At 48.6% G+C, this 25,001-nt stretch overlaps 3 protein-coding genes across 3 annotated transcripts in view; 2 read left to right on the forward strand and 1 right to left on the reverse strand.

Moving 5' to 3' along the window:
- LOC309542342 (uncharacterized protein) overlaps positions 1-14,588 on the forward strand; it is a gene marked incomplete at its 3' end in the record, with an annotated part of 60,519 nt that extends 45,931 nt beyond the window's left edge. Inside the window, exons 5-6 of the mRNA XM_082241073.1 lie at positions 6,720-6,892; positions 12,547-14,588. Coding sequence (XP_082097199.1) covers positions 12,792-14,588 — 1,797 coding nt within the window. The 5' untranslated portion in view covers positions 6,720-6,892; positions 12,547-12,791. The remainder of the gene's footprint in view (positions 1-6,719; positions 6,893-12,546) is intronic.
- LOC309541245 (uncharacterized protein) overlaps positions 1-25,001 on the reverse strand; it is a 328,128-nt gene that overhangs the window by 220,080 nt on the left and 83,047 nt on the right. The gene's annotated exons all lie outside the window — the stretch shown is intronic.
- LOC309542447 (uncharacterized protein) overlaps positions 1-25,001 on the forward strand; it is a gene marked incomplete at its 5' end in the record, with an annotated part of 89,528 nt that overhangs the window by 23,310 nt on the left and 41,217 nt on the right. The gene's annotated exons all lie outside the window — the stretch shown is intronic.

Here is a 25,001-nt window from a genome sequence, read left to right on the forward strand (position 1 = left end):
CTCACTGTGGTCCCAGTCATAACTGTAGCCTTTGAGAGCTCAGTAAACTATTACTGAAGAAGTCCTGCTGCCTGTGTGTGTCTTTTTGACCTCAGTGTTGCACTTGTTCTACACGTGGCCCCTACCCTGCTGCTACTTAGCTCATGCCCTGGAATTGCTGTACTCAAGCACACAAGATGGTTTTTGCACCAAACTCTGTCACCCCCACCACCATATGATCTCCAAACACTTCTTCTTCGACAGAACCTCATCTTGAAATACTGAAATTCAATGGGAGATTTCCCCCCAAAGCCTAAGTTCAAGAGGGGGAATGTGGGGCTGCAGGTACCAGGGAAGTCTCCTGGTGGGCCCATCTTCACTCATGAACCCCATGGGGCAACCTGCTTATTCTGGGGCTTGAGAAGCAGTTTAAATGAAAAGATTGCAAAAAGTGCTTTATTTACAATGGAGTGTTTAAGGAACATCCAGGGACTTTCCCATGGAAGAACCCATTTAGATGTATGGAGTGCGGGACGTTTTCCTTTCAGTGTCCACTCTTTCTTCACAGCAGTGAACTCAGCAGGAAATCAGTCTTAAACACACGATATGTATTTGAAGTTCTTGTGTTTATATGTAAAACTGAACAGCAATGAAATATTGAATGCAATGTCAAACAATGTGAGTATAATCTAAGAGGTAAAGTACCTTTTGATAGAGAGGATGAATCTGGTTTGCTGGTGGTGAGTGAGGATTAGGGCTGGGCGATATATTGATATCTGGTCCAATACTGGTTTCTAGACCACATCTCGATAACCTTTGAAGAACAACTGATGTGGCAATACATTGTGAATCACAGTGTGTGTTTCTGGGATGTGCCTGCAAGCAGCGGCAGAAAACTTTTCTTCGTGACGTCCCTGCAGATGCTGAGTTGCTGACTTCCCTCCAAAACGACAGGAAATGACAGGCACGCCTCCATTGCCCTGTGTCCTTCCAGCCTCTTTCCTCCCTTGCTCCCTTCTGCCGGTGTGTGTCTACGTGATGTAGATATCCTGTGTGCTGTATGATTTTACCGCTGAAACTGGATTTGCTCTCTGGAGCTAAGTTTTGTGCCTCATTGGGGACCCAGTGAGAACTGTAGGCTTTGAAAGCTCAGTAAACTATTACTGAAGAAGTCCTGCTGCCTCTGTGTGTGTTTTTGACGTCAGTGTGGGACTTGCTCTACATGTGGCCCCTACCCCACCAATTTGTCAGGCTAAGGCCCTGGAGTTGCTCTACTCAAGCCTGATAGATGCGTATTTTTGTGTCAGAGTGGTTTTTACAGCAAACTCTGTCACCCCCACCACCGCATGATCTCCAAACATTACTTATTCAACGGAACTTCTTCCCTGCCCCCTGCACGTTCTGAAGAAAACTTAAAATTTAATGGGAGATTCCCCCCCCCGAAGCCTAACTGCAAGAGGGGGAAGGATGGGTTGCAGGTACCAGGAAAGTCTCCTGGCGGGCCCATCTTCACTCATGAACCACTTAGGGGAACCCCAGCGCTACTGCTTATTCTGGGGTTTGGGGAGGATAATATTTTTCCATAGTCCCAGAGGTTATTAGTCAATCATGCTGCTACCAGAGGACCACAGTGCTTATTACTATCCTACTGATTTTACTGTTGCTGCTGCTTTTGCTGTCATGGACTGGCTGTGTTCGGGGGGGGGCACCAGTCTGGGGGACCCACAAGGGAAGAAGGCTCAGATCCTGGGGACTGGTGGTGGGATGGCGATCAGCAGATAGACGGAGGAAATGGAGCAGAATGGGAGGGGAGGTGTTGCAAGCTGAGGAGGAAACAGGGTTTGGTGAGCAGTAAGAGGCTGGGACAGAGAGCGGTTCATGCTCAGAGGGAGGAGAGGAGGGGGCCAGGAGACCATCAGAGGAGGCCATCAGCTGAAGCATCCAGGGAGACTCCCCCTCCTGCTGCGACCAGCTCCCCTCTCCCCTGGTCCCTAGAGCACACAGAGAAATCCAGTTCATACCCATGAGCCTATACATTATATTAATGGGTGTCGGTTTTTTTGCATCACTTTATGATGCTGTATTTTCTGCCCATTCACCCCATTTGGAGAGGTCCTTTGGGGGCTCCTTGCATCTCTCTTTGTTTGAGCAACCCTGGACAATTTACATCGACTTTTAAAACTCCCCCCCCCTTCACCCAGAATACTTTTCGAGTAGCATCTTCACTAGTATGTATCAAAGGGTTACACAAGTGCAACAGTTGGTCACTCTATCAGATACATCTCTGGACACCTCTCCAGTACCCATCACCTAAAGAACAAGAAAACTATCGACACAATACAGTAGTACCTCGGGTTAAGTACTTAATTCATTCCGAAGGTCTGTTCTTAACCTGAAACTGTTCTTAACCTGAGGTACCACTTTAGCTAATGGGGCCTCCCACTGCTGCTGTGCCACCGCCACACGATTTCTGTTCTCATCCTGAAGCATAGTTCTTCCCCCGAGGTACTATTTCTGGGTTAGCAGAGTCTGTAACCTGAAGCGTCTGTAACCTGAGGTGCCACTGTAATATTATTATTATTATTATTATTATTATTATTATTATTATTAAATAATTAAAATGAAATATATTTATATCCCACCCTCCCCAGCCAAAGCCGGGCTCAGAGCGGCTAACAACAGTAAAAGTAACACAGTTTACATAAAATCACAATCAATTAATTGAAATACATTCTAAAATCAATTCATAATCAAATTACATCCTTGCCCTCAGGGCTTCTCCTGAGCTGGGCTTTCAGAACACCTGTGTTAACGGAGGAATCCGAGGGCTCCCTTGGCCAAAAAAGACGCCAACCAGGACAATTTGGAGCAAAACAGCAGCCTGTAGGCTTGGGCCTTTATTGAAATCTGTCGCGACAGGACTCCCACCCACCACAAGATGAAGCAAAATGGAAGTCCCGGACAAAAGAAGACCCCAACTTTTATTAGCTACTAAACCCCCAAGCTACACCCCTGGAACGACATCACAACTACATCATGACTACATCATTGACACATCACCAACAGGAGGGTTTGAGGGAGGGGTTGTGGAAGTAACCTGAGTATCTTGACACCTTGCTGGTTCCTCTTTCCCCCTCCCCACGAGTCTCTTCCAGAAGACAAAGGGGAGCTGACAGTTTCCTGCCCCCAGAGGGGAGATCTGATCATTGTCCTTTGTTCCAGTCCCTGTTGAATCCACTCTCATATGCAAGTCCTTGATGGTCTTCTGTCTGGGACCATCAAGGTTGCCATGCCAACTGGGCAGGGCTCCTGTGGATGTGCTGGTATGCTGAAGGGATTATGGCTGCCCTGTATCAGACCTTCCCCATTTTGTAGTCCTTCCTTCATGGAGTAAAAAGAAGTGCAATGGTGCAGATCCGATGTATGGTTGATTTTCTATGAATTTATAACAGAAGCGTAGCGTATGTAGTGTGTGAGTGTGCGTGTGTGTGTCAAATTTATAAAAACTGAATGATTGGGGGAGGGGGGTTTCCTGCGACACCTGGTTTGGTCAGCTGCCTCTGTGGAAGTCTGTTGTCGCCCCTTGGTCACTCCCTGGGTGGGGCGAAGTGTACATGCTCTCACACTCAGGGGATTATGGCAGGAGGCCCTGTTATCACTGCCTACGTGGCTATCCGCTTCCAGGGTCATGGAGGAGGGTGAAGCCTAAATTTACTTTTTCTTAAGAGTTAAAACGGCATTGGAATGGGAAGAATCGGTTAAAGTATGGATTTTATATGAATTAACAAATTTAGGTATCATTCCCTGAGCTGTCAAGCTGAAAGGATACGGTACATTCAGACACAATCTTTGTAACACTCCAGCAACTTTGGGCAATCAAAACCAACATGGCTATATTTAATATACTTTGCCCATAGTGTGAGCAGCAAGAGGGCGCTGAGACAATTGTGCGAAGGCTGAGCTGAAAGGCTGGTTTGGAGGCAGTTCCAGCCGTCTATTGATTCCGTCCGACAGACGACGCAGTTCAATAACCCCCATTGGCTAGCTGTCAAAATATAGTGCTCTTGATTGGTGAGCTTCGGTTATTCATAAATCCCATTCATAAAACACAAAGTCCGTAAATCCCATTCTTAAAATGCAGAGACAGCGTTTTCTTGTATTTATAAGATGTGTGAGTCGTGCCTTTGCGACTGAGTGGAGAGGGGTTTGGGGATCCTCGTCCCAGGGGATAATGTCAGATGGTAACCCCCTCCCCTGTAATTTCCATAACACCAGGAAGGAATCCCCCCACCCTTGTCACTTGCAGCTGGGCTCACTTGCCAGAGCCACCTGGAGGGCCTGACTACAATTCCCATCATCCCTGACCACTGGTCTTGCTTGCTAGGGGTGATGGGAGCTGTAGTCCAAAAACAGCTGGAGACCCAAATTTGGGAAACCCTGTTCACCTTGAAGGACAAAGGAGGGTTCACTTGCATCAGAACGTCAGGTGAGCCCTGCAGGATCAGGCCCAAGGGGCCCCTGTCCTGCCAGGGGCCAAGTAGGGGTCTCTTCTGGGAAGCCCACCGACAGCACTTGAACACCAGAGAAGGAAGGAGGCGCATTTCTTCTAGGGACACGTTTCTGGGGTCCCCACGGTGCCCCCCAGCCTGGCTCCACTCTGCCAGGGCAGCTGCGTTTTGTGTCGCTGCAGGTGAGGCTGCCCCGTGCAATGTGGGGCTCTCAGAAGGAATTTGAGGGGGGCCGGAGGGACTAGAGCTTCCCCGCACTTGCAAAGGACCAGTAGAAGCGGAGGGGAGGCAGGCAGGAGGAGGGCGATGGGGAGGAACCAGCGAGAAGGAGCTTCTGGAGCCTGGGCAGCCCCCTCCCCGCCTGCTCCCTGAAGGTTTCCCGAGCCCCCTCCCCTTTCCATTTCAAGGGTTTGGGGACCTCAGCATCCCGGGGTTGCTTTGCTCTGGGGGGGGAGGGGTCCTATTTTGTTTGCTGAGGGCAGGAGTCACAATCCTGTCACATTGTGCTGTGTCTGGCTTTTAGGTAAGGGGGTGAGGCTCAGGTGGGATAAAGTTGAGAAGGAAAATATCCCGGGGTGCGGATTCACTCCGCTGCCCAGCTCCTCAGGGTGCCACTCCCCGGGGGTCCCTCCGGTCAGCAAAAGAAGGAGAATCCAGCCAAGTTAAAGAAGCAAAGGGCGGTCAGTTGACCTGATCTTTATGTGTTGCAACAAGGTTCAAACACACCAAGAGTAGGAACCCCGAGAAGATGGTTGCATGGATTTTTAAGACCTCTCCCCATTTCCCACAATACATTTCCCATTACATTTTCTATGATGCATCACAGATTTGTCCCAAAGTAGGAGTCTTTGGCATTCAGAAACATGGACCCGTCACCCACCCCTGTCCACAACCCCAGTTTCCCACACATTTTTAAGTACCCTCTTCCCCTAAGAAGCATAATAGTATTCAGACATCCCTCTAGCTGCAAGGCTTTCCTGGGCTTCTCCTTTGGAAGTATCAGGATCCTCCTCCTCCTCCTCCTCCTCCAATCCGGCTTCTGTTCGGGGAATAAGGGGGGGTGAGCCCCCTCCCAAACTGCCTAATTCTCCCGGAAGTGGAGCTTCTACGCCGGATTGCCGCTCAGCGCCATAGCTCTAGGGTAGCGCGGTTTCGGAAAGGGGAGGAGGGGCGGCAGGGGACCCCCCCCCCAACAAAACATCGATCTTGGAGGAAAGGAAATGAGAATCGGGATCGAGGACAAAGAGGTAAAGGGGTCGCGGGGGGGGGGAGAGGAGAGGAGAGGGGAGAGAAGGACCCGGAGAGGGACTCCGCGCCAGCTCCCCAAAGCGCCTTCCGTGGGTCTGGATCCCTGGACGTGTGCTGCGAAGGGGGCTTTCCTCGGCAGGGGAGGACATGGGGCGCCCACCCAGGGGGTCCCACGAGGACTCCCTGGCCCCGTTTCCCCCGCGCAGGCATCCCTGGGGCCCTGTGCGCTCCGCGCGGAGAGAGGCAGACCATGAAAGGGTTAAGGGGCGCGAGAGACGCCTAGATAGAGACCCCCCTGTCCCTCCCCATCTCATTTTGGGGGGCCCCTCCGGATGGAGAGATGGGTCACGCATGGCGAGGGGTGAGCCGCGCCCAGGGGGCCTCTGGGTGCAGGGGAGACTCCGGGAGAGAGGGAGGGGGCCAAGGGGCAAGGAAGCGCAGCATTGAGGGGGGGGGAAACGAGTCTTTGGGGAGACGTCTCCATCATTGCGCCCGCGGGAATTCTCTGGAGGGGCCGCCTTGGCTTCTCCCTCCCACCCAGGAATCGACCCCCCCTTCAAGGCAACCAGAGAGGGACCCCTGGATAGTGGGGGAGGGGGGGTCCAGTCCCCCCACCCCTTCCTTCCTTCAATCTCCATCCTCTTCCCGCCCCCATAAGCCCCTGCCCAGACCCAGGGGTTCTGCCCAGTCCAACCTTTGGTCCCCCTGGAGAGGAGAGGAAATCCCCAGAGGAAGAGGGAAGGGGGGAGGCCTCCTCAGAAGCAGCTCTTGGTTTCCGCAATCCCACCCAGGAAGCAGCCAGAAACCTTTTCCTCTCTCTCAGGCTTCCATCTTCAAGTGTCTTTTCCACTGCCTGGTTCATTGAGGATGAGGATAATGTACACCTGTCATCAGAAACAGGGGTGCAGAGTCCATGGAATGGCTCTCAGGGCTGATATGGAAGTTGCACCTCGAAAGCATTTCTGTTCCTCTTATTCTTTGTAGGCAATGTCAGAGTGACTGACAAGCTGAGATGCAATCCTTCAGCATCCGATGACAGCAACTGAATGAATCTTCCCAGTCAAAGGACCCATTTTCAAGATAGACAGTGCCTGTGGCTGGAGGCTCTACATACAAGGTGTGCCTACACAGGCCAAAGACTGCCAGTATTAGCACAGGTGAGGTGTGTGACCCTCCCCTCAATTTACAGACTGTGTGAATGAGAGTTTGTGGGTGGGATTCTAGTTTACGACAACCTTTTTTTAAAATCATTTTTTCAACACAAACATCAACCACAAAAAAACACATAAAACAAAAACCACAATATCACTAATAACGCACTTTAGCAATTCAGATTTGAGTACTGATATACGTATAACTACACCTTTTTAACAATATTTCCGCACCTCTCCTCCCCCTACTTCACACTACTTTCTGCCTTCTCTCTTAAGTAATCCTTCCAGATTTCCTCATATTTATCCTTTCTTATGGACACGGGTGGCACTGTGGGTTAAACCACAGAGCCTAGGACTTTCATTTCTTCTAGGGACACATTTCTGGGGTCCCCCCAGCCTGGCTCCACTCTGCCAGGGCAGCTGCGTTTGTTTCGCTGCAGGTGAGCCCGCCCCGTGCAACGTGGGTCTCTTAAAGGAACTTGGGGGGGGGGGCGGAGGGGCTGCGGCTTCCCCACACTTGCCAAAGACTGACAGTATTAGCACAGGTGAGCTGTGCAACCTTCCCAAATTTACAGACTGTATGTGAATGAGAGTTTGTGGGTGGGATTACAGTTTACACTGGGAGCCAGTGTGGTGTAGTGGTTAAGAGCCATAGACTCGTAATCTGGGGAACCAGGTTCGCTTCCCCGCTCGTCCACATGCAGCTGCTGGGTGACCTTGGGCCAGTCACACTTCTCTGAAGTCTCTCAGCCCCACTCACCTCACAGAGTGTTTGTTGTGGGGGGAGGAAGGGAAAGGAGAATGTTAGCTGCTTTGAGACTCCTTTGGTTAGTGATAAAGCAGAATATCAAATCCAAACTCCTCCTCTTCTTCTTTATGGCAACCCTGTGATTTTCTCCACCCATAACATTTTGTGACCTGATATTGCAGTACAGATTCCAAAATAACTACAAAATATACAAGATAATAAGAATGATTGCAGTATTTATACCCCGCCCATCTGGTTGGGTTTCCCCAGCCACTCTGGGCAGCTTCAAGTACATAAAAAAGACAATCAAACATTAAAAACATCCCAATGCAGCTGTCTTCTAAATGTCAGAGAGTTGCCCATTTCCTTCCCTCTGATGGGAGGGCATTCCATAGGGCAGGAGGCCCTCTGTCTGGTTCCCTGGAACTTCACTTCTGACAGCAAGGGAACCAGCAGAAGACCCTCGGAGGAGGACCTCCCTGCCCGGACTGAGCGATGGGGGTGGAGATGCTCGTTCAGGATTCCAGCGCCGAGGCTGTTTATGGCTTAAGGTGGCAGATCTTGCTCCTCCATAACAATCTGCAGAGCAAGTTTGACGTATAATTAGCAGAGTAGCAAAAAAAAACCCACTCGGACGCAGCAAAAAAATAATTCAGCTGGGAAATTGATTACAGTGGTACCTCTGGTTGCGAATGGGATCTGTTCCGGAGGTCCGTTCGCAACATGAGCAGAACACAATCTGCGTCTGCACATACGCGGGTCGCGATTCGCCGCTTCTGCACATGCGCGTGACATCATTTTGCATGTCTGCGCATGCCCAAGTGGCGAAACCCGGAAGTAACCCCTTCGGGTACTTCTGGGTTGCCTCCGGACGCAACCTGAAAACATGCAACCTGAAGCAAATGTAACATGAGGTATGACTGTTCTGAAGCATAACAGGATCCCCAAAATAGCAAAAATATATCGTATTTTTCGCTCCATAGGGCGCACCTGACCTTAAGGCACACCTAGTTTTTAGAGGAGGAAAACACGGAATAAAATCTTTTGAATCAAATGTTGTACTAAACTATTTAAAGCAGCAAAGTGGGCAGCTCCTGTCTGCTTTGCTGCTTTGAAGCGAGCCTCAGAGGAGGGAAGGAAGGGGAACCATGGCTTATCTAAGTCCAGTTAATAATGCTGAGCCTGACTTTATATGCATCTCAAAGCCCTTGACATTTATACATTATAATGACAAGCCGAGATAGGCCTCCTGCAGAGGAGGAGGGATGGAGAAGGGAGGGAGCCATCATAGCTCAATAGGGAGAACATGGAGAAGATCCCAAGCTCAGTCCTTGAAAGCTTCTCCAGGTAGGGCTGAGGGTGGGTCTCCTGAAACCCTGGTGAGCCTCTGCCCATCAGTGAAGACAAAAGTGAGCTAAATGGACTCAGGGGTCCTGACGTGGTATAGGGAAGGTCCCTCTGTTCCTGCTTAAATTAGCCCTTTCTTCAGAACCATGAGGACCATGAGTTTGTTTTTAAAGGGAACAGCTGTAACCTCAGTGGCTTTGCATGCAGAACACCACACGTTCAATCCCCGGCTTCTCCAGGCCTGAAACTCTGGCAAACTGCTGCCAGTCAGTGTTGACATTACTAAGCTAGATGGAGTAGTGGGTCCAACTCCTTATAAGGCAGCTTCCTAGGTTCCCATTTACCGGTATGCTTCAGATCTGAGCGTGAGGCTTGCTGTCGCATTTAGTGTTGAGAGTGTGGTTCTTTGCACATCTGGAAGATGACTGTGTCACCTCCCATCACCCTACTGAAGGTGCTTTTATAGCTCAGGGGAAAGGGCAGGCAGTCACAGCATCTGTAGACTGTAGCATCCTCAATTAAGGGAGGAATTCCCCTTGCAGCCAAAGGGTTGTTTGATGCCACCACGAAAGAGCTGATTTTAAGCTTGAAACCAGGACTTGCTCTTTCACCAGGCTGCTCTTCCAGTTGCCAATGCCATCCATGTAACTTGTGTGGATATCAAACGTGGGTTGTGTCCAGGAACCTGGGAGGATTTCTTTCACGTGTGTGCATGTTTTCGTCTTTAAATAAACAGCCCATGCAAGTTTCCAGCTCTTATGGCCATCGAGATTAACCTGGCCATCTCAGTGGAAATCTGGGGAGGCTGAGGTGGACTTTCCAGTGGTCAAAGTGTGGTTGTGTCTTCCTGCCTGGCATCTATTTCCTGCCCTCTTTCCCCCCTGCACCCCCGCACCCTGCTTCAAAGCAAGCCACTGGAGAGCCATGGATCCTCTGCTTGCAACTGCAGCAGATTCCCTCCATTTTGAAGCAGGAAAGTGGGAGAGGAGCTGCTTACTCGAGTGTAAGCTGCTCCCCTCCCACTTTCCTGCTTCAAAGGGAGCCTGGGAGGAGAGAAGGGAGGAGGGAATCCACTGCCTTCGCTAGCAGAGGATCCATGGTCCCCTTCCTTCCCTCCTCCGTGGTTGCTTTGAAGCAGGAAAGTGGGAGAGGAGCTGCTTACACGAGTGTAAGCAGCTCCCCTCCCACTTTCCTGCTTCAAGGGGAGCCTGGGAGGAGGGAGGGATGGACAGAATCCCCTTCCCTCCCTCCTGCCTGGCTCAGCTCAGCAGCAGCGGCTCTTGCTGGCTTCGCTCCATAGGACACACAGACATTTCCCCTTACTTTTTAGGGGAGGAAAAGTGCATCCTATGGAGTGAAAAATACGGTAACATACAGTAAAACCCTGACTTAGCATACTGTTAGGGAAAAATCTAGGTGTGAGGCTGCTCAGTCCCCCAGCTGGTCAGGCAGAGCCCATGGGTCCCTGCGGAATAAAGGAAGGAGTCCAGCCAACTGGAGCAAATAGCTGTAGACCAAAGTTTATTGTGCAATAAGTTCAAAGAGCAAATTTTGAACCCCGAGGATGGGGTGACAAAGACTTTTAAAACTTTCCCACCACATCCCAGAATACAGTTTGAAGGGGAGCGGTTAACCTTGGCAAACATGTCCAGACAAGTCCTTGGTACAAGATTAGCATAAGCAGACATGGTAGGGCAAGACTCAGGTATAAGATTAGCATAGACAAATATGTCTTAAGTACCCACCACCCAAAAGTACAATAGAAGTTCCTTTGCATGTCTGGAACCTGAGGCGAGTCAGGTGATGACAATGAGCCCAGCAATTGTCACCTCTGAGAAATTCCTGGAGTCCTTTTTCAAGGGGAAAATAGCTTTGGAATGGGGGGAACTGGGAAAGGAGATGATTTTATACTATTTTTAAAGCTAGGTGACTTCCCTGAGCTGTCAAGTTGGAAGGATATATTCAGGCATAATATTTGTAATATTTAACTTTAAACATGTGCCCCCCCCGTAATTTCCATAACAATACCAAAACAGTACGCAAGTAAGAAACAGACAAACAGAGTAGAGTAATAACAGAATATGACATGGGAGCAGGCGCATTTCAATACTGTAATTTATATATAATTCAATGTCAGAGAAACTCTGGGACTTGATAACAAGCCTCCAAGTTGACCAGCCCCATCTGCCCTTCACTTTCCTCTTCAGCACAGGCAGAATCTGCCTTCTGGATTGTGGGATTCACGGTTGTTCTCCTCCTCTTCATCCACAAGGTTGGATTCTGTTCACCTGCAGCAGAATTCCCCAACCCACCAAGGATTTGAGACCCATCAGCTTTCCTCACCTGGTTTAGCTGGCCGGTTGAAGCTGTTGCTTGAACCCCTTTTGCATGCTGACAGCTTCTGGAAGCCACAGGGGGAGCAGAGTGCAGGGTGGGCACCAAGGGTGGTAAAATGACCCCAGAAGGTGCAGGAAATGTCCCCCACCAAAGGAGAACTACTGCTCCCCAACACCCCATGACATCTAGATTCAGGTAGGTAGTCGTGTTGCACACTTCTTCAGATACAGTGACACAGATGTCACCAGACCCTTGTATATCGTGGGAGGGTGGGGTGGGGTTTTTCCTCAGAAATGTACTCCTACTACCATCTCCTACCACCCTTCACTATATGAAGAAGTGTGCATGTACACGAAAGCTTATACCTAGAACAAACATAGTTGGTCTCTAAGATGCTACTGGACTTAAAAAATATATATATATTTCAACTGCGTCAGACCAGCAATGCTACCTACCATTAAGTACAGTAATCTCTTTGCCTTGAATATCCTGCTTTTCAGTGCCAGATTAGGATAGTCCTGTGTCAGAAGACGGTGCAAGAGATCAGGCAGCACATCATTATTATAAAGAACCATTGTGGTGGGTATTTCCGTCTGGGATTCCCATGCGCCAGCTGCTTTCGTTCTGCTTCTCCTGCTCTCTCCATGCCATGTGAGGCATGTAGACAGAGGTCCATCTCCAAGAAAAGCAGCTTCCCTGAGCACCCATTCAGCTGACCCCAAGCACCTAGCCTTGTCGCTAGTTCTCTGACTGACCCAGACCACAGTCCCTGGAAAAGATGTAGACCTGGGTCTCAAGTAATGGTCCACATGGATCTTCTGAGGCCAGTGGGACTGTGCAGGTGACTGCTGAAGATCTAGAGGTGGAAACGGGTGGTGGTGGATGGAGGATTATGACGCAGAGGATGGGAATTGTCCAAAGGAACAATGAACCAGAGAAAGAGAGGGTCATGTCATGGACAGAGAGCAGCTGCCTTTCCTGTGAGGAAACAATTGATTTGAGAAGGCTGCATTCCAAGATCATGCTGCTTTATTAATGATGATTGAGGATTATGAAAGTTTCCTGCTGCATTACTATCATTTGACATCATTCCATCTTTATTTCCTCAAAACTGGGAACATGGGTAGGAGGCAGGGGAATGTAGGAGATGTTGAAATAAGAAAAGCTGCTAATGGCATTTGATGTGCTCTCTTTCCATTTGTTCTCTTCCTTGAAACTCAAACAGGATTTCCTTTCCTCCCACTCTGAAGAAGGAGATGGAGAAGACAGTCAGAAGTCCAGGAGATGGGACACCTTTCGTTTCATTAGAAAGAGAAATTAAAATGTGTGAAATGTGGATTATGCTTCATTGAATGCAGCACACATATTTCACATCAATGACCTCCGACAGGGGAGAAACCATTGAAAGGTAAGGACTGTAGAAAGAGTTTCACTGATATCGGAAAACTTAGAATACATCAGCACATTAACATGGGCAAGAAAGGATTCAAATGCATGCAGTGTGGGAAGAACTTCAGTCAGAGTGGATCCCTCAATATACATCAACGGATTCACACAGGAGAGAAACCATACAAATGTATGGAGTGTGGAAAGAGCTTTAGTCAGGGTGGACACCTCAATTTACATCACCAGACTCACACAGGGGAGAAACCATTTAAATGTATGGAGTGCGGAAAGAACTTCAGTCGGAGGGGATGCTTAACTTTACATCAACGGACTCATACAGGCGAGAAACCATTTAAATGCATGGAGTGTGGAAAGAGCTTTAGTGATAGTAGAAACTGTAGAAAACATCAACAGACTCACACAGGGGAGAAACCATTTAAATGCATGGAGTGTGGAAAGAGCTTTAGTGAAAATAGAACCCTTAAAAAACATCAACAGACTCACAGAGGGGAGAAACCATTTAAATGCATGGAGTGTGGAAAGAGCTTTAGTGATAGTGGAAACTGTAGAAAACATCAACAGATTCACACAGGGGAGAAACCATTTAAATGTATTGAGTGTGGAAAGAGCTTCGGTTTCAATGCAGAACTTAGAAGACATCAATGGACTCACAGAGGGGAGAAACCATTTAAATGTATTGAGTGTGGAAAGAGCTTCGGTTTCAATGCAGAACTTAGAAGACATCAACGGACTCACAGAGCGGAAAAACCATTTAAATGTATGGAGTGTGGAAAGAGCTTTTGTGAAACTGGAAAGCTTAGAAGACATCAACGGACTCACAGAGCGGAAAAACCATATGAATGCATGGAGTGTGGAAAGAGCTTTAATTCCAATTCATCCCTTAGAACACATCAACGGACTCACACAGGGGAGAAACGATATAAATGTATGGAGTGCGAAAAGAGCTTCAGTCAGAGTGGACACCTTAAATTACACCAGCGGACTCATACAGGCGAGAAACCATTTAAATGCATGGAGTGTGGAAAGAGCTTTAGTGAAACTGGGAAGCTTAGAATACATCAACGGACTCACACGGGTGAAAAACCATTTAAATGTATGGAGTGTGGAAAGAGCTTTAGTGAAAATGGAACCCTTAGAAAACATCAACAGACTCACACAGGAGAGAAACCATTTAAATGCATGGAGTGTGGAAAGAGCTTCAGTCAGAGTGGACACTTCAATATACATCAACGAACTCACACAGGGGAGAAACCATTTAAATGTATGGAGTGTGGAAAGAGCTTCAGTTTCAATGCAGAACTTAGAAGACATCAATGGACTCACAGAGGGGAGAAACCATTTAAATGTATGGAGTGTGGAAAGAGCTTCGGTTTCAATGCAGAACTTAGAAGACATCAACGGACTCACACAGGTGAGAAACCATATGAATGTATGGAGTGCGGAAAGAACTTCAGTCATAGGGGATACTTAACTTTACATCAACGGACTCATACAGGCGAGAAACCATTTAAATGCATGGAGTGTGGAAAGAGCTTTAGTGAAACTGGAAAGCTTAGAATACATCAACGGACTCACACGGGTGAAAAACCATATAAATGTATGGAGTGTGGAAAGAGCTTCAGTCAGAGTGGACTCCTCAATATTCATCTACAGACTCACACAGGGGAGAAACCATGTAAATGTATGGCGTGCGGAAAGAGCTTTCGTAATAATGGATCCCTTAGAAAACATCAACGGACTCACACAGGGGAGAAACCATTTAAATGTCTGGAGTGTGGAAAGAGCTTTAGTGATAATCGAAACCTTAGAAGACATCAACAGACTCACACAGGGGAGAAACCATTTAAATGCATGGAGTGATCTGTTGAAAGATAAATTAGATGATAGGTTCCAGTACATCCAGATAAATGAAGTGTTTAAAATGGACAAGAAAATTGGTTTTCAAAGAGAGAAATCCAAACTGGAAATGGAATTATTAGATACAAAACCAAAAAACCTATCTAAGATGTATAATTTATTGCTGGAATGGCATACGAAAGATGAACAAGAGAAATCTGTAGTGACTGAACGGGCCAGGGATGTGGGGCACAATATCATGATGGTAGATTGGGAGAACTTGTGGAACAAAGGAATCAAATTTACAGCTTGTAATGTATTAAGAGAAAACTTGTTGAAAAAGATGTATAGATGGTATTTAACACCAGTGAAGTTTGCAAAAATGTATCGTACTCATGATAATAAATGCTGGAAATATAAAGAAAAAGAAGGAACCTTTTACCACATGTGGTGGACGTGCCCCAAGGAAAAAGACTTCTGGGAAAGTATTTATAATGAACTGATGAAAGTATTGAAAAACACATTTGTTAAAAAACCAGAAGCATTTTTACTTGGTATAGTGGGGGATTAAATACCGAATAAAGATGTTACTTTTTTCTGTATGCCACAACAACTGCGAGAATGTTGCTAGCAAATAATTGGAAGAAACAAGATTTACCAACTATCGAAGAAGGGCAGATGAAGATGATGGACTATATGAAACTTGCCGAACTGACCGGGAGACTCTGAGACCAGAGAGAGGAGATGGTGGAAGAAGATAGGGAGAAGTTTAAGGAATATTTGAAAAAAATATGTTAATATTTAAATCTTAGAATAGCTTTGGAAGTGGATATATGCTGCAGGCTTAGAAGTAGAAGATAATGTATTTTAAAATAGTATTATTTGTAAGTGATAAAATGTGAAGTTATTTTAAGTGTGATTAAAAAAAAAGATTGTTAGAAATGATTATATATGAAAATTGCTAAAGATGAAGTAAAATGAAAATCAGATAGGTAGGACTTGGGGAAGCCCACTTCACAATGTATAGGAAAATAAGGATATGACAAGACTTTGTTTGTATTGTTTGTTTTTCTGATTGTGTTCTTTATTTGTGTTATAAAATGAATATTTTTTTGGGGGGGACAGAAAAATCCCCATAAAACAACTGATACGGCAATATAGCACAGATCACAGTGTGTGTTTCTAGGATGCGCATTTGCCTGGAATAGCTAGCATAAAGCTTTGCTTCGTGAAGCCCCTGCAGATGCCGAGTTCCTGACTTCCCTCCCAGGCAACAGGAAGCGAAAGACACACCTCCATTGCCCTGTGTCCTTCCAGCCTCTTTCCTCCCTTGCTCCCTTCTGCCGGTTTGTGTGCCTGACTTGGATATCCTGTGTGGTGTATTTTTTTACCACTGAAACTGGATTTGCTCTCAGGAGATAAGTTTTGTGCCTCACTGGGGACCCAGTGAGAACTGTATGCTTTCAAAGCTCAGTAAACTATTACTGAAGAAGTCCTGCTGCCTCTGTGTGCGTTTTTGTCATCAGCGTGGGAATTGCTCTGCATGTGGCTTCTACCCTGCTGATGCCCTGGAGTTGCTCTGCTCAAGCATGCAAGATGGTTTTTGCACCAAGCTCTGTCACCCCCACCACCGTATGATCTCCAAACACTGCTTCTTCACCATAACATCTCCCTGCCCCCTGCGCATTCTGAAAAAAAGCTTGAAATACTGAAATTGAATGGGAGATTTACCCCCAAGCCTATTTGCAGGATGGGGAAGGAGGGGCTACAGGTACGAGGGAAGTCTCCTGGGGGGCCCATCTTCACTCATGAACCCCATGGAGCAACCCCAGAGTCGTGCTTATTCTGGGGTTGGGAGAAGATAATACTTTTCCATATTCCCAGAAGTTATTATTCAATCCTGCTGCTAGGGAGTTTTCCTACCAGAGAACCAGAGTGTATATTACTATCATACTGATTTTACTGCTATGGCTGCTTTTGCTGTCATGGACTGGCGGGGTGAGGGGGGGCACCAGCTGGGAGACCCACAAAGGAAGAAGGCTCAGATCCTGGGGACTGGTGGTGGGATAGCGATGAGCAGAAAGAGGGAGAAAGGGGAGCAGAATGGGAGGGGAGGTGTTGCGAGCTGAGGAGGAAACAGGGTTTGCTGAGCAGGAAGAGTTTGGGGCAGAGAGCAGTTCAGACCCAGAGGGAAGAGGGGAGGGGGACCAGGAGACCCAGAGGAGGCCGGCTACTGAAGCATCCAGGGAGACACCCCCCCCTCCTGCTGCGACCAGCTCTCCTAATTCTAATTCTTTGGAGCGTAGCTACATGTTCCTCCAGTTGCTGGACTTTGTCTTCTAAGAGGGCAATCAACATACAATTGCTGCAGGTAAAGCTGCCTGCAACCTTTGGCAAGATGGCAAACATTGCACAGGAACCACAGGGGACTGCAGCTGTTCCCTCACCCCTCTCCCCTGGTCTCCTAGAGCACACAGAGAAACCCGGTTCAGACCCCATGATCCTGCACATGATATTAAGAGGGTGTTTCCCTGTGCCCCAACATGCACCACTTTAATCTTGTTGACAATGAACTGTATTTTCTGTCCAATCACACCGTTTGGAGAGCTCTTTTTGGAGCTCCTTGCATTCTGTCTTTGTTTGAACAATCCTGGACAATTTACTGCCACCAGCAAACTTTGCCCCCTCCCTGCTCACTCCTAACTCTAGATCATTTATGAACAGGTTGAAAAGCCACAGGTCCTAATACTGATCTATAGGGGACTCCACTTTCTGCTTCTCTCCATTCACAGGAGTGTTCGTTTATTACTATGTGTTCCTCCCTCCCCCCAACCTTCTGTGCTGCGGAGGGAACCCTGCGGAAAAATTCTGGGGTGAATTTCACTTCCCCACACATCCAACACTGCTCAGCATTCAGGGAAATGGAAGAGGAAAGCTGGCCACAATCCAAGAGACTGAGGTCAGCAGAAAGGGAAGCAAAGCCTACTCCAAGGGAAGCTGCTCCAGCTTCCAGCCCGTCTGCTCCCACAATGGCTGAAGAAGAATTGCCCTTGGGAATGGTGGAGCTGAATGGAAGCGGGCGAGGAAGCCCCACAATCGCTGCTGCTGGAGGAATAGGGGCACTGACCCTATACTCAAAGGTGATGACCTGGTCCTTTAGGGGCACTGTTACGCCATCAGGAACCGGGAGTCCCCCACACCTGCCTCCCCCACACCTGCCTCCCTCGTCTGGATTCAACCTCAATCTCTTAGCTGCCATCCATCCTCCAACCACCTCCAGAAAGGCACACAGGGAATTCACTGCCTTCAATGGTTCCAATTTAAAAGAGAGGCAGAGATGGGAGGAGCCTCCCCGTTGTCTTTTCCTTCACAAATCCTGTCTTAAGGGCACATTTAAGATATGAATAGGGTGTAAGGATGTGACCTGGCACAGGAACTAAGTATTTATCATCACAAAAGATTGGCCAGGCTCCCCAGGCAATCCAATCAAGTGACAATTAACAGGTAACCTGGCAGACAGGAGGTAAACAAACCACTCAGATTTCTGCTGTAAACCGCCCTTTCTGTGATGTAGATATGATGTACGGGGGGGGGTGTCCTGGGGTTACACCCCTTCTGTGATGTGTGTATGATGTGTCGCAGGAAACCCCCCCCTTCATTGCACAGTAATCCTCAAGCACCACACACACCTCCCACCATCCCGACCGGGAGATGTCCCTTTTAGAGGGACACCTCCTAAAGCCTTCCGTAAATAAGGAGGCGCTACCCTGACAACCCCCGAACCCCGTAATTCCTCGATTGTTTCCCCGTAACGCTCCGTTTCGCCCTATTTTTATTATGAGTAGACCGGGCGACCGAACTCTAGGTCAACCGGCGGCTACCCGACCAATCAGCATTACCGAACAGCGCCCCTTGTGGTGGCCATGCAGGTACTGCAGGCTGCAGGCGCTCTTTCCCTTTGACAGCTCTCAAATACAATGTTTCCGAGCTCAATTGAGCGTGACTGATTTAATCAAAATGTTGCAAGTTGTTTCCGAAAGGCGAAAGTACTTTGAACTTCAATGACAGTGTTCTTTATAAATTCACCAAAAATCAGCCGTACCTTGGATTTTCACCGGACCACTTTTATTTCACTGCATATTACAAGAACTATCGAAGGGGGGGTGGCCTGGTGTTGAACGGCCATAATCCCTTGACCGAGCAGTCACGTACACTGCTGCCCTTCCCCAGCTGGCGGGGCAACCCTGATAGCCATCCTGATGGGCTCAGATGGAACGCTATCAGAAACACAATAAACTGCATACGTTAGTGTATTCCACGCAGACTCTGACAAAGGACCTGGCCGGATTCCCCTCAGGGGGGCAGGAAACCTTCGCCTTTTCCTTTGTTCCTAAAAATGACTCATGTGGGGTGGGGAGAGGAGGCCTCTGCCAGGTGTCAAGACGCTCATATTACCTGGGCAGCCCCTCCTCAACTCCTCCTGTTTTTAATATAATCATGATGTAAATATGATGTAATTCTGGGGGTGTAGTTAAGGGGATTAGCAATTAATAAAAGCTGGGGTCTCCTATTGTTCAGGGCTTCCATCTTGCTTCACCTCGTGGGCGGTGGGAGTCCTTTCGCGACAGTCTTTTCTGAAATAAAGACCAAGCCTACTGGCTGCTGTTTTGCTCTGAATTGTTCTGGTTGGTGTCGGAGTCGGCCGGGAACGTTTTAAGCTCTCTCCTTTTCCCCCCTCGGAAAGTGGCCAGGGAAATCACGGTACTTTACTGTTTTCCGACGTTACCCTTCGGAGTCGCCCAGGAACGTCTTAATCTCTCCCTCTCTCCTTTTCTCCCCCGTTTTCCGTCTTGGAACTGAGTCCGGGAAAGCGTGGCTCTTTTACTGTTTTCTCTGACGTCCCTCTTTCGGAGTCGTCCGGAGGCGTCTTTCAAGTATTCTCTTACTCTTCCCCACCCTAACTATGCAAACGAAGCCGCCCCTCCTGCCTGGCGACCTTTGTTAGGGATGACCCGGGTACGTGAGAATGCAAGGTCGTTTGCTTCCTTTTCAAGCTTTGGTTTTTTCTCGGACCCCGATCTGGCATTGCACTACGCAAGCGTTCAGTAGGGAATTCCAAACTTTGTCTCAAAGGATAGGCAGGAGGCTGTCGTGGAGGGCAGAAGGGGTGGTTCACAAATTGGGGCCCCACGCTAGGGCTAGCTTTGCAAAACAGCGCTGAGGAAAGGGAATCTTAGTTTCGTGGCTGAAGTTTTCTCGGGCAAGGAGTCCCGTGGCTGAAGTTTTCTCGGGCAAGGAGTCCCGTGGCTGAAGTTTTCTCGGGCAAGGAGTCCCGTGGCTGAAGTTTTCTCGGGCAAGGATTCCCGTGGCTGAAGTTTTCTCAGGCAAGGATTCCCGTGGCTGAAGTTTTCTCGGGCAAGGAGTCCCGTGGCTGAAGTTTTAGTTCATGTGTAAGATTTCTTGAAATGAGTTTATAGCCTGAAGATAGGTGAGGGTTGTGTTAGTTAAAAGATACTCCAAACACTGAAAGGATATTTTCCCTATTCCCCTTTCTTCCCATCGCCCCTCCTTCCCTTGTGTGTGTCTCTACTCCTCTATCCTTTACCTAGGAAGAATGGGAGCCCAGGCTTCTAAACATTCTGACTGGACTCCTCCAGGCGACAAGGCTTTCGCGAAGCCTTCCCGCCAGATGGAGGACTCTGATGCTCCCCTCCAATTTGTTCTCTTAAACTGGAAGGAGCTGAGAGGGAGAAAGGGACTTTCGAAGTCCAAGATGAGGGACCTCTGTAACACCTCGTGGGTCGCCTTTACCCACCACCTAGAACCAGCCTCCAGATGGCCACCTCACGGTTCCTTTAACCTCCTAAAGATGCAAGCACTTAAATCTTACCTGGCTGACGAGAGGCCCCGACAACTGTACTACCTAAATGCCTTCGCTGAAGCCCGCGAATTATTTCAACGGCAGCAAGCCCAAATTGTCCGTCAAATGGCTGTTTTAAAAACAACCGGACCCCCCCATATGATGAGATTAGAGCCCAAGAGGAACAATTGGATAGGACCCTCGTTCCCTTCTACTACCTCGAACCTCAAACGCCCCGACCGCCAGGACCCGAGGCAGGAGCCAGAGCAGGAGCCGGTGGGGGGGCACAGGACCAAGGGAAAATGCAGCAAATCCACCAGCCACTGCCCCTTCCCAAAGCGCACCGAATACACAGCCGCCTGACCCCTCCCCAAGTGCATCCAACTTAGAAGGAGACCAAGTAGACTTGGATCTTGGACCCCTGCTCAATGGGCAACTTCTGCCCGAAGGAAGAGAGGGACCCGTCTCCAGTAGAACTAGAAACAGGGACAATCTGCAGAATGGAGAAATAGAGGGCGCCTTTCCACTGCGGGCATTACCTATACCCCCCGTCAGGGCAGGAGATCCACCCCGCATAGTCTTTACTCACCAGCCCTTCCTTACCTCGGATTTAATGAACTGGTCCGACAAGATGCCCTCCCTACGAGACGACCCTGACAAATACCACCGTCAAGGGGCCACCATCTTCTCCACTCACAACCCCACATGGGCAGATGTGCATATGTTGCTTGGAGCCCTTTTTAATGAGGCAGAGAAAAGGGAGATACTAGCAAAGGCGGGGGAGGCTCTTGCCCGAGAAGGTTACCAACCGAACTGTCCCGCCTCGATGACCCCACTGACCGCTCAGACGCTACTTAACGATCCTGACTGGGATTATAATACTAATAATGGTATATGGGGTTTAAATTTTTTTAAGAAGGCCATCTTAGATGGTATTAAAGCTGCGGGACAGCGAACCATAAACTGGACCAAAGTCCAAGCCGTCCTTCAAGGACCTGATGAACATCCCTCTGACTACTACTCAAGGCTAGTCTCCGCTATTAAGACCTGGGGTGGAATAAATCCAGAGAGCCCACAACACGAGGTAATAGTCAAAGGATTTTTTAAAGACCAAGCTACAGCCGACATTCGAACGGCACTAAATTCTCATTTAGGATACGATGGAAAAACCATAAGTGAAATTCTTTCTATCGCTAAGTTCATTTTCAACTCGAGGGACGAACGGAAAAGAAAAGACCAAAAGCCCGATTCCCCACGGGTGTTAGCCTATGCAGCTGCAATGCCCACCTCCAAGGAAAGGTTTAAACCAGGGGGACCCGAACTATTGGATGACCGCGTTTGTTTCAACTGTGAAGAAGTAGGACACATAAGGAGACATTGCCCCCTCCGGACAGGAGCCAGAAAGGCCAAATATAAAAATCCCAGACTGTATAACCCAGAAAACACCCACCCCAGATACAGAGAGCCTATCCCTCCATACGGGCCTAACCAATTAGCAAATCTAACACAACCCCACGCTGAACCCCCGCTCCCACAGCCACGACCACGGAATCAACCCCACGACACTGCCAACCCCTTTAAACAGGGAGGTCGCCCCGCAAACCCAACTCACGAAATGGTGATGGAAGAGTATCAGACACATTGACAATTAGAAGCAGATCCCGCCTCTTTTCCTTTCCTCTGCCCGGTTTTACAATTATCCTCTTCCGATCCCATATGCACTATGCAAATTGATGGGCAGTTCTACGACTGCCTCCTGGACACTGGGGCCACCTACTCCACCCTTACAAATAGTCATTTGCCCCCGGGCAAAGAAACTAAAACCGTAATGGGGCTTGATGGAATTCCCCGGAATTGCCCCCTTTCCAAACCTGCAAACGTCTCCATTGGACCTTTGTCGGTCAAACACACCTTTTTACTCACTTCCAGTCCAGTTAACCTTTTGGGGAGGGATCTGCTCTGCAAACTGAATGCCACCATACAATGCGGCCAAGAAGGGATTTACTTACACATGCCAGACGACTCCATTTTCAATTTCCAAGGGGTTCTTCAAGAAGCTAACCAAAAAACCATTGACCTACCTCCTGAGCTCCTTAACAATGTTCCCTCCTGGTTATGGGGGACTGAATCAACATCAGTTGGACTACTAAAGTCTGCAACCCCAGTCAAAGTTAATTACAGGAAAGACCTACCATTCCCCTGTACCAAGCAATACCCCCTACCCCCTGAAGCAATTGAAGGACTCACGCCAATGATTGACGAATTTCTAAAGATGGGAGTTTTAGTTCCTTGTGCCTCACCATGTAATACTCCCCTTCTTCCCGTCAAGAAACCGAATACAAACCCCATCAAATGGCGCTTAGTGCAAGACCTTCGACTCATCAATTCCTTTGTTATTCCAAGACATGCTGTTGTCGCCAACCCCCATCACCTTCTGAGCACGATCCCGGAGGGAACTGTAGTCTACTCCGCCATAGACTTATGCTCCGCCTTTTTCAGCATCCCCGTAGACCCAGAGAGCCAATTTCTCTTTGCCTTTACCTGGCAGACCGGTCAACTAACGTGGACCCGGCTGCCTCAAGGATATGTGGAATCTCCAGCGATTTTCTCTTCCATATTACACCAAGACTTATTAGACGTCAACCTCCCAGGAGGTTCTATCCTCAGGCTCTATGTAGATGACATTTTACTCTGTGGACGGGGTTTAGAATCCTGCAAATCCGACACTATAACCCTCCTAACGATACTAGCACACAAGGGACACAAAGTATCACCAAAAAAGATACAATACTGCAAAAAAGAGGTGAAATATCTTGGCCACATCCTTGGGGAGGGAACTCGCGCTCTCACTACAGACAGGATCGAGGCCATAGCGAAGCTACCCCTTCCAAAAACCAAAAGACAGCTCAGGGGTTTCATCGGGATGAGTGGATTTTGCCGAGCATGGATTCCCCGTTACGGAGAAGTCACCCGACCCCTCACTGCCATGACACATGATAGCGCCCCAGATCAATTACAATGGACCGCAGAGGCGCTTGTAGCCTTCGAATCCATTAAACGGGAATTAAGGTCTTTACCTGCCCTCGGACTCCCAGATTATAGACTACCCTTCTCTTTATTCGTCCACGAAAACAAGGGAGTAGCTTCGGGCGTCCTTACGCAACCCTTTCAGGGAAGGAACAGACCTGTAGCCTACTACAGCCTTCAACTGGACACCACTGTAATGGGGAGTGTGGGGTGCCTTAGAGCAGTGGCAGCCGCAGCACTACTCCTAGAAAAGGCACAAGAGACCGTCCTAGGACATGAACTAACTGTAAATGTTCCCCACGCTGTCGCTACCCTTCTCAGTTTACAAGGCTGCCAACGCTTCACGATACAGAGGCTCAACAGATACGAAGCCATCCTCCTCAATCCGTCTAATGTTACCATAAAAGGAGTAAACTCCCTCAACCCCGCGACCCTTCTACGCCTTCCTGACGACGGCACCCCACACCACGACTGTAGCCAGGTGGTACGCCATGCCGAAAAACCACGAGGAGATCTTGACTATCTCCCCTTGGATAACCCCGACCTTGTACTGTACACCGACGGGAGTTCGAAAATTGTGGGAGGAGAGCGGAAAACCGGATATGCGGTCGTTAGTGACACCGATATCCTGGAAGCGCGCCCTGTCCATGCCAAGTACAGCGCACAGGCGGCCGAACTCATCGCCTTGATCCGAGCATGCGAGTTAGGAGCAGGGCAAAGGGTCACAATCGACACAGATTCCAAATATTGCTTTGGTCTAGTTCACGCTACTGGACAAATCTGGCTGCAGAGGGGCTTCCTGACTGCTGCGGGCACTCAAATTGCCCATGCACCCCTAGTACAGTGCCTTATGGACGCCATACACCTTCCCGAAGAAATAGTGGTAGTCCACTGTAAAGCCCATACCAAGGGGAAAGACCCAGTATCTATAGGGAAATGCTGCGCAGACCGCATGGCACAAGAAGCAGCCCTCCAACCACTGTCTCCGGACAGTGAATTCTAGGGACCCCAAGTTCCGTCTGACATAGACTTTGACCTAATGTATAAAACGGCCACCCCTGAAGAGAAAAAAGGGTGGGAAGAACAGGGAGCCATCCTTGAGAATGGCATCTGGTACCTCCCCGACAAGAGACTTATAATGCCCAGACTATGGGTACCCAAACACATAAGAACTCTGCATCAGAGAAACCCACTGGGGAAGGGACAAGCTTGTAGACTCAGTCCAACGCTGCTGGTATGCCCCAGGGCTAGCTCTTGCCGCGAAAACAGCAGTAAAGAACTGTCACACATGTCAAACTTTTAATCCAAAGCATACCGCCAGATGCCCACCCGGATCCAGACCATGGGCCTTTGTTCCTTTTGAAAGCCTTCAAGTTGACTTTATAGATTTGCCCCCTTGTCAGGGCTACAAGCATGCCCTTGTCATCATTGACCAATTGACTGGATGGGTAGAATGCCTCCCAACTCGCCGAGCTACTGCCCTGTGCTGGTCCCGGGGGGGGGGGAGGTACTGATACCGTAGACGAAGTTCAGTCCAGAGTCACTAGCAG

Source organism: Podarcis vaucheri (assembly GCF_965113315.1).
Source record: "Podarcis vaucheri genome assembly, chromosome: 10".
Taxonomy (NCBI): domain Eukaryota; kingdom Metazoa; phylum Chordata; class Lepidosauria; order Squamata; family Lacertidae; genus Podarcis; species Podarcis vaucheri.